Source organism: Silurus meridionalis, chromosome 17 (genome assembly GCF_014805685.1).
Source record: "Silurus meridionalis isolate SWU-2019-XX chromosome 17, ASM1480568v1, whole genome shotgun sequence".
Lineage (NCBI taxonomy): Eukaryota > Metazoa > Chordata > Actinopteri > Siluriformes > Siluridae > Silurus > Silurus meridionalis.
In genome coordinates, this window is record NC_060900.1 from 26,612,073 (window position 1) to 26,626,165 (window position 14,093).

The following is a 14,093-nucleotide window of genomic DNA, read 5'->3' on the forward strand; positions in this document are numbered from 1 at the left end:
TTTTGCAAGAAATTCATTGTGTTGTGCAGTTTGTACAAATTGTTTTGAGAAATGCACGCCGTGATTTGCAAATATTTCAGTTTTTCTCAGTTGCTTTGGAACGTTTCTTTAAATCATCCTTAATTTTTGCACAAGACAGGATTCATACTTTTACTAAACTCTAATAGTGTTTGTTCGTTTCTCGGTTGTTCGTCCATTTTCAGAAATAGTAATTCTGTAATGGTGTTTTGTTGCCAATTAAAGGTTCACGAGATTCACCTTTGACCCGTTTCAGAGAACTGGTTGATTATTAGTTGACCTGATGTCGTTCACACGCCTTCATTAGTGACATTCTAGATTCATCTGCCCATTCATCAATTTTGCATTCAATGACGTACACAATGAACTGATGCTGAGATGTTTTTGGGGTTAAAATGTTTCAGGTGAAACCTGTAGAATATATTTTGATCAACATGAACATAAACAACTGATACTGTAGGAAACTGCAGACACTCGTACACAATCGAGTAAATGATGTTCAAAAGCGTTCGCAATTTCATCAAAGCAGCGAGAAACATTTTTGTGATGAGCACATGTGACTAAGTGATGTGGAGGTTGAACATGTAGTTTTGAGATTTTCATTTCTGATCTGAGAAATGCTCCAAAGCGACTGAGCCAAACTGTAAAAGTAAATTTTGAGGTTGTATCAGTCTGGTACAACTGTATTAGGGCCAAATCTGAGCTAAATTGGGGGGGATGGTCCCAAAATGTTTCTCTATGCTCGCTCGGCTTCCATCATACACTTGACTATCTAGTATCTGTGCTTCAGTAGAATAGGACAGAAACCAGGTTTGTGGAGACCAGACTATCAACCTGACTATTGCTTCTTTTGCCATAACATGCACAAATTTAATTCCCTGAAGACACAGTTTCCTAAGCTTGACCTCAGTCCAAGAACAAACCAGACCTCCTCACCCAGCATCAGTGGTTGCATCTCAGACATTCTAACGCACCATGAGTATATTCTTTTAAATATCACTTACATTTACATTTATGAAATTTGGCAGACGCCCCTTATTCAGAGCAACTTACGTTTATCTCATTCATACAATTGAGCAGCTATGGGGTTTAGGGGTCTTGCTCAGGGGCCCACCAGTGGCAGCTTCGTGGGGCTGGGATTGGGATTTGGGATTTAACTGATGATCCAAAGTTTTCTCCAAAGTGTATTATATCCAGAAGTCTACACTTTTATTCATGGCATTTTGACAGACACCCTACATTTATCCCATTTATACAACTTAGCAGTTGAGAGTTAAGGGTTTTGCTCAAAAACCCAGCAGTGGCAAGTTGGTGGTGTTGGGATTTGAATTCCTGACCTTTCATGCAGACATCCAAGGTCATAACCACTGGGCTACCACTCTCTATCCCCACAACGACACCCCAAATCTGGTGGAGAGCCTCCCCAGAAAAGTAGCGCTTATTATACCGGCATATGGGGTCTAAATCTGGAATGGGAAGTCCCAAAAAGAAACGCATTTCAGGTGCAGTCTCAAGCACCGGTGAACTATCACCTGGAACTTGATCACCTGGAAGAGTAAAGGGCTGACCTCATGCCCAAAAAAGGTAGAATCTCACCAGAACATCACAAACCCAAAAGGTTTTCCTTGTACTCTTTACTTTTATTTTGCATCTAAAGTGTAATCAGGATCCAAACTTGATTTTCCAGATGCTTTAGTACATCATCCGGATTTTAACAATACACCAGACGTCATTGAATATCAAAGCGCAAACCTCAATACTTGTCCTGAAAGTGATGGCAGGAGGAAATCATCTAACAAATAGCTCTAATCGCAGAGGTTTCCTCTTTACATTCTCGGTTCCAAAACTTCCTGTTTTGCTCCGGGTCTTGATAGTAATTGTGCATTATACACTATGCGACTTTAAATCCGTATTTACATTCGTTTCCTTGTAATTGTCTTATGGTTTTGGGAATGAAATAAGTAAATTAAACACTGCAAGCTACAGTTTTTCACAGTTGCTTTGGAGCATTGCTTAAAACAATTTGTACAAACTGCACACATTGGATTTCTTGCAAAAGCCTGTACCTTTCTCAAAATCCTCAGTTCATCTCTAAAAAGTAAGTATTTGTGTCAATGAGCATCTCATCACCATCAGAATAACAAGTCCTTATTTTTATTGTTCACAAACAAGATGGTAAAATGTTTAGTCGTGTCGTCATTATGGCGGCTCACGGTTTCAGTGTTTCCTGATGTAAACTACGGTTTGGGTTCCAATGATTGAAAATGCGCGAGTCTGAATTTCTTCTGACGGTGGCTATGAATTTCAGCAGCACAAATGATCACGTTAGCGTATCTGCAATTTTGTTTGCAAAAGACCGGACAGGATTCGCACTTTTACTGTACTGCACTAGTGTTCGTTTGTTTAGTTTTTTCAGAAATTGTAATTACGTGTTTTGGCGCCAAATGAAGGTTCACGAGATTCACCTTTGACCCGTTTTAGAGGACGAGTTGATCAACAGAAGATCCGATGCCGTTCACTCGCCTCCATTGGTGACATTCAAGATTCGTCTGCACAATTCATGAATTCAAGACAAAAAAATGTATGTTTGATAGAAATTTTATTTTGACAGATTCTGAAAACTGGTTTAAACATTTTGCGTTCAATGACGTACACAATGAACTGATGCTGAGATGTTTTTGGGGGTTAAAACTATTCAGGTCAAACCAGTATAATGTATTTTGATCAACATGAACATAAACAACTGATACTGTAGGAAACAGCAGACACTCGTACACAATCCATTAAATGATGTACCAAAGCGTTCGCGATTTGATCAAAGCAACAAGAAAAGTTTCGAGAATTTCATTTCTGATCTTAGAAACGATCTAAAGCTACTGAGAAAAACTGTAACTTTAGGCAAAGGAATGGGACCTAATGTCCTCAAATCCCTGACTGATGCTCCTCACAGAGATCTGGTTCTTTACATTATTTAGAGCAAATGAACACACAGTGGGAAGGTAAATATTTTACAGGTAAACAAGAGATGCTTTTCTGATCAGTAGTATCATGTTCTGAATAATCGCTTCTCTGAACTCCTGTGCATTTTTTTTTTTTTTTTGGGTTTGTTAATGAAGCTTCACTTGGAACTTCATTGCAGAGTAAAGAAAAGAACGAATGAACGAAAAAAAAGAAAGAAAGAAGCTATATACTTGTCACATGTACATTACAGCGAAATTCTTTCTTCTCATACCCCAGTGATGTTAAAAAGCTGGGGTCCAAGCACATGATAGCCATGATACAGCGCAGAGGATTAAGGGCCATGCTCAGGGGCCCGAAATTGGCAGCTTGGCAATACTGGGGATTAAACCTCACACATTCCGATCAGTAACCCAGAGTCTTAAACAACAATATATACCACTTCCCCAGAGGCATTTTTGCCTCAACCTTCATAACGACTTTTGTTTTTTTTCTCTATGCAGTGCAGTGCCCAATGCCCAAACCTGAACCCACTTCAGGGCGTAATGGGCTTGAGGACGCCTGTGAAATTCTACACGTGCAGATGAATATGCAGTCTCTTGATTCCAGGCTATTTTGACACTAGTTTCACCAAGCTTACTGATGATCTGCACTGAAAGTGTAATACTCACAAATTAAATGTGTCAGTCTGGATATAGAATGAACACGTAGATGTGATGATTATTCCGTTTCAGTGTTCAGAGTTAATGAAGTAAAAAAAAAAAAAAAAAAAAAAAGGAGGCATAATTATGAAAACAAAAGCCTTTTTAACTTCGTATGCAAAATGAAAAAAAAAAGGTCACATCAAATCATAACTTAAGGAGCTGACGAAGTGCTCGGACGGATTAGAGTGCATATATCATTTCAGAAAAAACAAAAACGAAACAGTTCATATGAAGCATCATCAGATCTCTGGTAATAATGAAACGAAAGAGCGATTGTAGGATTATTTGTTTTGACCATGATCTTACAAACTTAAATAGAGATTCCAGTTGTGGGCAAGTGCAAATGTGCTCCACATGAAAAAGCAGACCCGCCCAAGGAAAGAGAAAAAAATAAAACACAGCAATGAACATTGAAGACTATCCGGTAGTAGCCATGCTTATGAATATGAATTCCTTAAATACAGTAGGTTTCACATCCTTTAATACTCCACACTTTGCCCTCATCGTCTTTGCTTTGTGTGTGTGATTTGAAATTCAGTGATTCATTTCTCACACAGTATCAACACCATGATCTCAGTCCTCTCACTGGCCTACAGTATAAACACGGCATGCGACCTCCATAACAAACCTTCACGCGACACGCTGGTGTGATGCCGCATTCCAGATCGTCTGTGTAAGTGCACTAACGTCGGCGTCATTTTCGCAGCAGTTTAAGTTGGGTAGCAGATAGAGCAGCACTCCAGACAGATCTCCAGGCAATCGGATGATTGGCAGCAGTCCTCCATGATGGCACAGTCCATCAGAGCGGTGCAGGGGTCACCAGAGCAACATGCCAGGCCTCCGCACGCCTCGCCACAGCAGCACAGAGCGTCACATTCCGTTCCGCACGCCAGACACTGAGCCACGGCCGAGCACATGGGCAGCAGCTCGCAGAACAGACAGGCCAGGATACAGTGCACGCAGCAGTCTGTATACACACGTACACACATCGGACAACGATTTAATGGTGGACGAAGTACACAAATCATGTAGTTGAGTTACAGTAAAGATCCACTCAGTAAAATGTGACTCCAGAAAAGTAAAAGTGTCTCTTTAAACTTTCACTTGAAGTACAAAAGTATTTGCCTTCAAATGAACTTAAGTATCCAAAGTACTATGATTTATTATAACTATAATGTTCTTATTATCATTTTTATCACAAGACTCTTTACTCAAATCAGAAAAACTTAAAAAAAGACTTGAATGTGACTCTCAGCACACTGATCTATTAATAGAATCATATTAATGACTCAAACACTGATTTCTATTACAATGATCATGAACCCAAACCTTAAAAAAATCCTACAAACGAGGTCACGTGTGTTGCGGCGAGTTCGAGTCTGGAGATTCTTTATCATTTATTCCTCGCTAAATGTTCTGCTTGATGTTGAACTGATGCTGAACTGTATGTTGGTGATCAGTAGATACACCCTGATTGGTTTGACCGGTTAAATTTTTATTCTCATAAATGAAAAGCAACAAATGATTTTGCAAAATGTAGTTGAGTAAAAAGTTGAATATTTGACTTGGAAATGTAGTGAAATTACAGTAAAAGTCTTCCAAAATGGAAACACTTCAGTAAAGTACAAATACGTAAAAAAGCTACTTCAGTGCAGTAACGCATTACATTCACTTTATTACAGTCCACCACTTGAACACAGAGATGATAAACACATCCTGGATCTTATTGATTCTGCATGATCTTATTATGATCCCTGATCTATAACATAACATTAGTGTTGAAATACCAACTGTGGGTGTTTCAGATTAGCCAAATGTATTTAGGCTTAAAACAGTCAACAGTGATGCGCTATCAAATGGAAATGTCTAGCAGGCAGCATGGGGGTCAAAGATAAAGCCACAGGCCCGTGTCGGAGACAGATAAGGACCAGTGCTTATTTACAGTTAACACGCCCGCTGAGGCCTCTTCCTTCCAACACAGACTCTATGTAGCGTACGGATTGAGAGTCAAACAAAGCTACAATAAGTGGCCATAAGGTTTGTGAACACCTGATCATCATAACAACCTCACCACTGGTTCTTCCCCAGAATGTGTGCACAAACTGAGCTTCATGAAGACACCGTTTCCTAAGTTTGGAATAAAAGAACTCAAATGTCGACAAGCCCACAACTCCTCTGAACACCTTTGGAATGAGATAGAACAACCCAGGGTTCCTATCAGTACCAGTACGTGACCTCACTATGTTTTTCGTCTCACAAATCCCCACACCCCACTCCAAATTGCCAGAAGAGTAAAGCTTATTATAACACATCTAAAATGGGATGTTCAACATCCATGTATAAGTGCCTATATTCTGAATGGACTATTTACCATCACCAGCGGCTTCCTGGATCTGAGTAGCACTCGTTTTCAAACTCTGCTGGCTCTTGGAGGTGGAGGGAAGCTTTTTGTGGGGGTTGTTATGCCCGTTGGACTTGGGCATGTGGGCAGAATCAGTTGCCCTTTGACCTGTAGACGGAGCAGGTGGTGTACAAACAGGCCGGGGTTTGTTAGACACTGTGTCTGGAGGAGAGAGGCCATTGAGAGGGCTAGGAGTCTCTGAAACAGAAACAGTTTTATTAGAGACATGTCACTTCCCCTATGATGTCCCACGCAGCTCATTTGCAGTGTCGCTCTGCAAATGATTGTGAAATTCACACAACGGAGTGATGTTTACATGCAGCCAGTTTCTGTAATAATCAATCAAACAGAAAATGAAAAGCGATTTTATTTTCTGAAACACAATTTCAAAAAAAGGTTGGGCGATGTAAAATATAAATAAAAACAGAATGCTATGATTTGCAAATATCATTAATCCATATTCTGTGCACAATAAAACAAAAAAATATATATCATGTATAAATGAATAATAAATACCATTTTAAGGAAAAAACAAGGTCTTTTTGATTTTGATGGCTGCAACACATTTCAAAAAAGTTGGGACATGGCCATGTTTACCATTGTGTATCCATATAAATCTGGAAAGTGAGGAGACCAGTTGCTGAAATTTTGGGAGAAGAATGTTGTCCCATATGTGTCTGATACAGGATTCTAAGTGAACAACAGTTCTGGGTGTCCTTTGTTGTATTTTTGGTTTCGCTAAATGTTTTCAAATGGTGAAATGTCACTGAAAAAGAATTTTCTGGATGGAAGTATTTGTTGCTATAAACCTGTATATACCATTCAGCATTGATGGAGCCTTTCTAAATAAGCAAGCTGCCCATTCCACAGGCACTAATGCACCACCATACCATCAAATATGCAGCTTTTTAAATTGAAAGCTGATAACAAGCCAGACGGTCCCTCTCCTCTTTAGTCTGGAGGATGTGGTGTCCATGGTTTTCAAATTTGTCTGACCACAGAACATTTTTCCACTTTGCCTCAGTACATTTTAAATAAGCTTTGGCCCAGGGAGGATGGTGGCGTTTCTGGATCATGTTCACGCATGCCTTCTTCTTTGCTTTGCTTTTTCTTACAAACTGTGCTCACAGACAAAGATTTCTGGAGCTGTTAATGAGCCCATGCAGAAATTTCCATTACAGAATCACTGTTTGAAAATGCAGTGACACCTGAGGGGTTAAAGATCACACCCATCCAATACTGAATTTAACCCTTGTCGCTTGGAGATTTCTCCAGATTCTTTGAAAGTTTTGATGATATCATGTACTGTAAACGATGAGATATTAAACTGTTTCGCTGTTGAGGAACTGAACTGAAATTGTCGCACACTTTATAGACACAGTCTTTCACAGATTGCTGAATCTCTGCCCATTTTTAATTCTGAGAGACTCTGCGTTTTTAAGATACACTATTTAAACCCGATCATCCTACTGACCTGCTGTCAATGAACCTCATTAGTTACTAAATGTTTCTCCAACTGTTTCATTTTAATAAAATGTACTTTTTCCAAACCTTTTGTTGCCCCGTCCCAACGTTTTAGAGACGTGTTGCAGCCATTAAAAAAAATATTTTTCTTTCCTTAAAATTGTACATTTCCTTATTTAAAACATTTGACGTGGTTTTTTTTTAGTGTGAATAAAATCAGTTTATGAGATTAGAAAGTCTTTGCATTCTGTTTTATTTATTATTATATATTTATTTATTTATTATTACCTTTGTCCAGTTGGTGCACCATCACTGGCACATGGTCTGGAAGCAGTAAAGCATCCTCATTCGTGATTACGATGTCTGTTAAAGAGTCATTACTTCCCCCGTAACCGTTCCATTGGCACACGGAAGGTTTGCTGATCCAGGATCTGTCAATCAAAAGAAAAAACACTGAAGCTGAAGTGTTTGATTTTTCCATACTGCTGCTGGAATGAATGCACAAGAGCAACCTTGAGACACTACTATCCAGAGAGATTTATAAGCAGTTCAAGAGCCTTAAAATGAGTGAGGGATGGTGAGGGATTTAAACTCACAACCTTCCAATTTGAAGAGCAACATCTGAGAGTTTCTACTCTTCCTGAAATTCCATTGTCCCCCATTAATTTGCCAAAAGAAAAAATTGCTGTATTCGAATTTCTCCAGAATTTTACAATGTATTAGGCCACTCAGTATGGTTCACAATAAAGCTGCGCATCTCCATAACTGAGGTTGATGCGATTCGCATCTCGATGCATAGCCAACAATACGATTAAAGGTACATATCAAGCAGTTACCGATACGATACGATACGATTCACCCCATCACGACGCAGTGCGATGCGCATGGCGCTTTCACATACACACGTTTATAATGCAAAAGAAAAAAAAGATGAAATAAAACCAGATATATTTTCCTGTTGTGTCTGCAGGAAGTTACAGCTCTACCTCTGCCATGTTAATCTGTATTCTATGTGACTCTCAGGACGAGCCTCCGTCTCCGTAGTCTTGTGATACGTCGTTTTCACGTAGCAGCAGAGGTGCTAAGAAACAGTTCATAGAGGAGAAATCAATCTATATCAAATATTGCTCACAAATTATTGTTCACTTTGTAAATAGGCAAAAATCTATGCAGCACATCGTTAACTTTAATGCCGAGGCACCGAGGAGAAATCTTAACATCCACAAGCTTGTCGTATGTTGTCTTGTCCGTCAAGGTAAAGCTCCACCATTAACTCAGTTCCTGCAGCTGAAAAATATCTCCACAACACGATGCTGCTTCACTGCATGGAAATGGCCAGGTGACACCCAGCACCTGATTCCTGCACGTGTAACGTTTAAGATGACAAGTTCAGATTGTGCTTGATCATTCCATAGAATTTGTTTCATCATCGCCTCAGAGTTCTTTTGATCCTGATAGCCTGGAAATGCACAGATGCATTTTAAGGAACGGTGACTTATCAGTTTAGATGCCTTGGTAGAAAGCGTCAGAGATAGTGATGGTTTCTCCCGTCTCCATTCAGGAGTTTTATCAGAGTGACCTTCAAGTTCTCTGGTCACCTCCCTGATTAAAGCCCTCCCTGATTGCACGGTTTGACTTATCTCTGGATCCAGAAAGAAACTATGCTACCTAAAGCCATTAAAAGATTCAGTAGTTTTTTCCAAATCTATACAGTAATCCCACGTTTATCGCGGTAAACCGAAAAACGTGATAAACGGACGCCACCCCAGGATGCTGTTTTATGTATACGGTACTGTACTGTATTAACATTTTACTTCATTTTATAATTAATATTTATATATTTTTAATAAATTTCATTATTTCAACATAAAACTCCATAAAAACAATTCCCTATAAGTGTTTTGGTCTATGGTGCTCTCCGCGAGAGACAGGGAAAATCAGCGTGACTAATTAGTTATGCGGAAAATTCCATGATAAACCTGGGACTCGAGATTCGAACCTCTGTAAAGGGGGGGATTACTGTACAACTATATCTATATTGCTCTGACCCTCTGCTTTGTTATTAAACCAAAGACAGAAGATACCAAAACCAAAGCAATTACTGACCTGACTGTTGTGTGATGGCTTGTGTCTCCACTTTGCCTTCAGCCTGGATCAGAGGGTTCTTGTGGGTTCGATCCTTTCCGCCCTCCTGCTGGACGTCCATGGCTTCTGTCTCCGAACGAGACATCCGATATTAACTCTGATTACACAGAGAGAATCAGATGGACAAGATGTAATGGGACTACATCACATGTCTGGTTCATTTTCACAAACGACCCTGTTACAGTTCAGATCCTCTGGATGATGTGAGTGTCTCAGAGGGTTTAAATGAGTCACAGAATCACCAAATCAACACAAACCACACACTTTTTTGCAAATAAAAGACGCTTACTCAGATGTTTGTGCTCTGTGATTCTGAATGTTCATCATCATCATCATAATCATCATCATCATCTGCTCTATATGTGTCCTGGTTTAAAATCACCTTAACTCTAACCAGATTCATATTTCAGGAGACACTGCGTCTGTTTGAACCGAGTTCTCCAGTGCAACCTTCATATCTTCATCTACTGTTTGCTTATTTATTGCGACTTCATGTATTTTCTACATCTTTCTGTTATTAATTGTTATGAGAAATTGACTGACATGGAAGTTACACTGAACAATAGATTATATGGTGGGATATTAAATGCCATATATACATATCTTTATATTCTCTGGAGGATTTATTTAGAGACGAACCCTGGGTCAGTGATTTGTGATGCGTGTTGTGACGTTTCTCAAACCCAAACCCTCAAAACCGAGTGTGGGATTCACAAGTAAGGACATTTCCCATATTAATAAAACTAAGTTCAAACACACATGTACAGTATATACAATGTATATAAACAGTATAACACACAGTGTCTATACACACTATACACAGACAGTATATACACAGTGTATACACACAATATAAAAAAACAATACATACAGACAGTGTCCATATACACACACTTTATACACACACTTTACACAGTGTCTATACACATGCTATACACACACACTGTATACACACACTGTATATATATAAGCTTTGTAATATTTAAGAAAAAACAACCCAATTTGTTTGAAACATTTTCAAACAAACTGGGTGGTTGACACATTTCTGTCACACAACAACAACAACAACAACAACAAGACTACAGACATGAAGACTGGTTTGAATGTGGTATCCATTTGAAATAAAGTGACAGCAAAATACATTTATTTTTGCTAATAAAAAGTGCAAAAATATATACAAATGTATCTCACCCAGTCCTGAACACAGCCAGTCTGAGAGTCTGAATATGATCCAGATGTGTGAAGAGTGAATTCCAGCACCGGTGCGAGCGCGAGCTCCGGGACTCCAGTGTTGCCAGTTTGGTGGTGACGGTCCGAAATGGTTTTGCGCGGTGGGCGGAGTCAGGGGTTGGGAAGGGGGCGGATCTCCTTCTGAGAATCATAATGATGTCAGTGGGGGCCCGTGTGGGTAGGCGGGGCAACAGATGATGGGGGGGATGGATTACAGAGCAATGAAATGGATCAGGTTTATTGTCTTTAAATGTGACATAACACACACACACATACACAAAGCATATACATACACTATACACACAACATATACACACACACACACAGTAAATACACAGTGTATACACACAGTATACACACAACATAAACACACACTGTATATACATAGTGTATACACACACACACACACACACTATAAACACACATATGAAGACACTGCATATAGTATATATATATATATATATATATATATATATATATATATATATATATATATATATATATATATATATATATATATACACAGTATGCACACAGTATACACACAACATATACACACACACTATACACACACTATCATGCCATGAGCAGATCATCGCTATAAATAAAACAGGAACGAAAACTTTATAGTTTTAAATGAGCTACGGTTTGCAATCAGATCTAGATCAGATCTAGCCGTACATATCTGATCCAGATTCGGATCCCGAGTCTGAAATTAAACATCAAGAACAACAGCAGCAACGACAACTACAGCAGGACGTGTCTATCTGAAATACTGAAGTGGGCTCTTTAGCAAAAAAACTTTTTAGTGTATAAATGAGAATTTAGTGTATGAATGTAAGTTGTTCTGAATATGGGTTTCTTTCAAATGCCATGGGTGTGTTTCTTATTTGTATTACATTTGTATTTGACCTTGTTTCATTCACCCGAGAGGCACATGGTGCTCAGGTATGAAGCTCACTGACTACAGAAAAGCAACAATTTAGATAAATAGATGAATAATAATAATATGAATAATTTATCGATGAAAAGGAAAAATTTTTATATGTGCATAATGTGTGTACAGTATACATAAAGAGAGTATATGTATGTTATATGATATACACCATATTTCCAAAAGTATTGGGTCACCTGATGTTCTCTGCTATATGTGGTTCTTTCCCTGTTACCACTTTAGATTCGCTCTAATACAATTTTGCATTTATTTGAACTTGGAAACCCCAAACCTGTTCCAGCATGGAACTTCTTGAAGATCTGTTTTACATGCTTTGGAGAGGAAGATCTTGAGTGGCCTGCTATAGAGCTCTGATCTCATCCCTAATGAACACCTTTGGGACGCTGACTGCACCCCAGGTCTTCTCACCGACATTAGTACCTGCCTTTCGTAACACCCTTGTGGCTGATGAACACAAATATCCATAAGCACACTCCAAAATGTAGTGGAACATCTTCCCAGAAGAGTGGAGGAAATTATAAGAGTAAATTGGGACTAAATGTGGAATGCAATGCTCAAAAATCACATACTGTACTTACAACCAGGTGACCCAATACTTTTGAAAATGTAGTGTATGTACATTTAAAATAAAGGATATAAAATTGTATAAAATTATACACAGTCTATAAAAAGCCCTAAGAGTCACAAAGTTGTTCCAGCATGACCATGTGCACAAGGTGAGATCTGGATCTGGAGATGTTCATGGAGTATACTCAGGTGTGCTTGATCAGGTCTTTACCAACCTTCAGTTTTATAGTGTATTTATAATAATGAAGCATTGTTGATGTGTAGATCTTATTAAACCAGAGCAAATATTGTACCTTTAATCAAGACTCAAATATTCCGTAATGTAAAAATAATCAGATATTCTGAAAACCGCACAATCTGGCAACATGTGAGCAGCTTCCTCTCCAGCTGAATCCACACCCACTTATTATTATTGTTATTATTATTATTATTATTATTATTATTATTATTTTATTACCAAATTATATAACCAAATTTGTTTGGAAAGTTTCTGATCTGGGAAGAACATAAACAAGTGCACTCTTAGGTCAGACAGGAGCTCGGTGGTGGTGAGGAGGTGCTGGATGATTGGGAAACTACTGCAGAAGTAAAAAGGGAGACAGTTAGGAAGGTACTCGGTGCGACATCTGGAAAGTAAAAGGAAGATAAAGAGACGTGGTGGAATTAGGAAGTGCAGGAGAGCATAAGGAGAAAGAGGTTGGAGAAATAGGATTGGGATTGACAGAGTAATGAGAAAAGTAGGCAGGAGTACAAGGAGATGCAGCAGCAGGTGAAGAGGGATGTGGTGAAAGCCAAGTAAAAGGCATATGAGGAGCTGTAGGAGAAGTTGGACACTAAAGAAGTAAAAAAAATAGGATTTGTAGCGGAGTAAAGCGTGTAAGGAGTGTGCTGGTACGTTTTTTTTGTTGTTTTTTTTTACCAGAAGCCAGGCTGAGAGAAGAGGTGACCATCTGTGAGCAACAGTATGGTTTCATGCTGAGGAAGAGCACCACAGACGCATTATTTGATTTGAGAATGTCGATGGAGAAGAATAGAGAAGGTCAGAAGGAGCTGCATTGTGAGTTTGTGGATTTAGAGAAAGCGTACGACAGGGTGGAGAGAGAGGAGTTGTGGTATTGTATGATGAAGTCAGGTGTGTCAGAGAAGTATGTGAGGGTGATGCAGGACATGTATGAGGACAGTGTGACAGCAGTGAAGTGTGCAGTAGGAACGACAGACTGGTTCAAGGTGAAGGTTGGACTGCATCAAGGATCGGCTCTGAGCCCTTTCCTGTTTGCAGTGGGGATGGACAGGTTGATGGATGAGGTCAGACAGGAGTCTCCATGGACTTTGATGTTTGCGGATGATATTGTGATTTGTGGTGAGAGTAGGGAGCAGGAGGAGAAGATCCCGAAAAGGTGGAGGTATGCGCTGGAAAGAAGGGGAATGAAAGTCAGTAGGAGTAAGACAGAGTACATGTGTGTGAATGAGAAAGAGGGCAGTGGAGGGGTGCGGTTGCAGGGAGAAGAGGTGGAGACAAGAGGTGGAGACAAGTTTCGGGCAACTTTTTACTTTTACTTTGATTTGTTTTACTAATGCACCAAGTCTCAAACCAGCACTGAAATCCGCAATGATGCACACAATTAACCCTCTGGGGTCGACAAACGCACTG

The 14,093-nt window shown here is 39.3% G+C and overlaps 1 protein-coding gene across 2 annotated transcripts; it reads right to left on the minus strand.

Annotated features, from left to right (window-relative positions):
* Positions 1 to 2,600: 2,600 nt before the first annotated feature.
* On the minus strand, positions 2,601 to 10,994 carry zgc:113363 (uncharacterized protein LOC791449 homolog). 2 transcript variants are annotated; one of them, XM_046872370.1, is made up of 5 exons: positions 10,882 to 10,994; positions 9,652 to 9,787; positions 7,834 to 7,976; positions 6,052 to 6,279; positions 2,601 to 4,647 (listed from the first exon to the last, which is right to left on the minus strand). In XM_046872370.1, the coding sequence occupies exons 3-5, from the start codon at positions 7,853 to 7,855 to the stop codon at positions 4,391 to 4,393; spliced, it is 507 nt and encodes a 168-aa protein (XP_046728326.1). In that variant the 5' UTR covers positions 7,856 to 7,976; positions 9,652 to 9,787; positions 10,882 to 10,994; the 3' UTR covers positions 2,601 to 4,390. The 2 variants fall into 2 exon arrangements, with proteins under 2 accessions (XP_046728326.1, XP_046728327.1); XM_046872371.1 differs by lacking the exon at positions 10,882 to 10,994 and having other exon boundaries at positions 9,652 to 10,503.
* Positions 10,995 to 14,093: the final 3,099 nt, after the last annotated feature.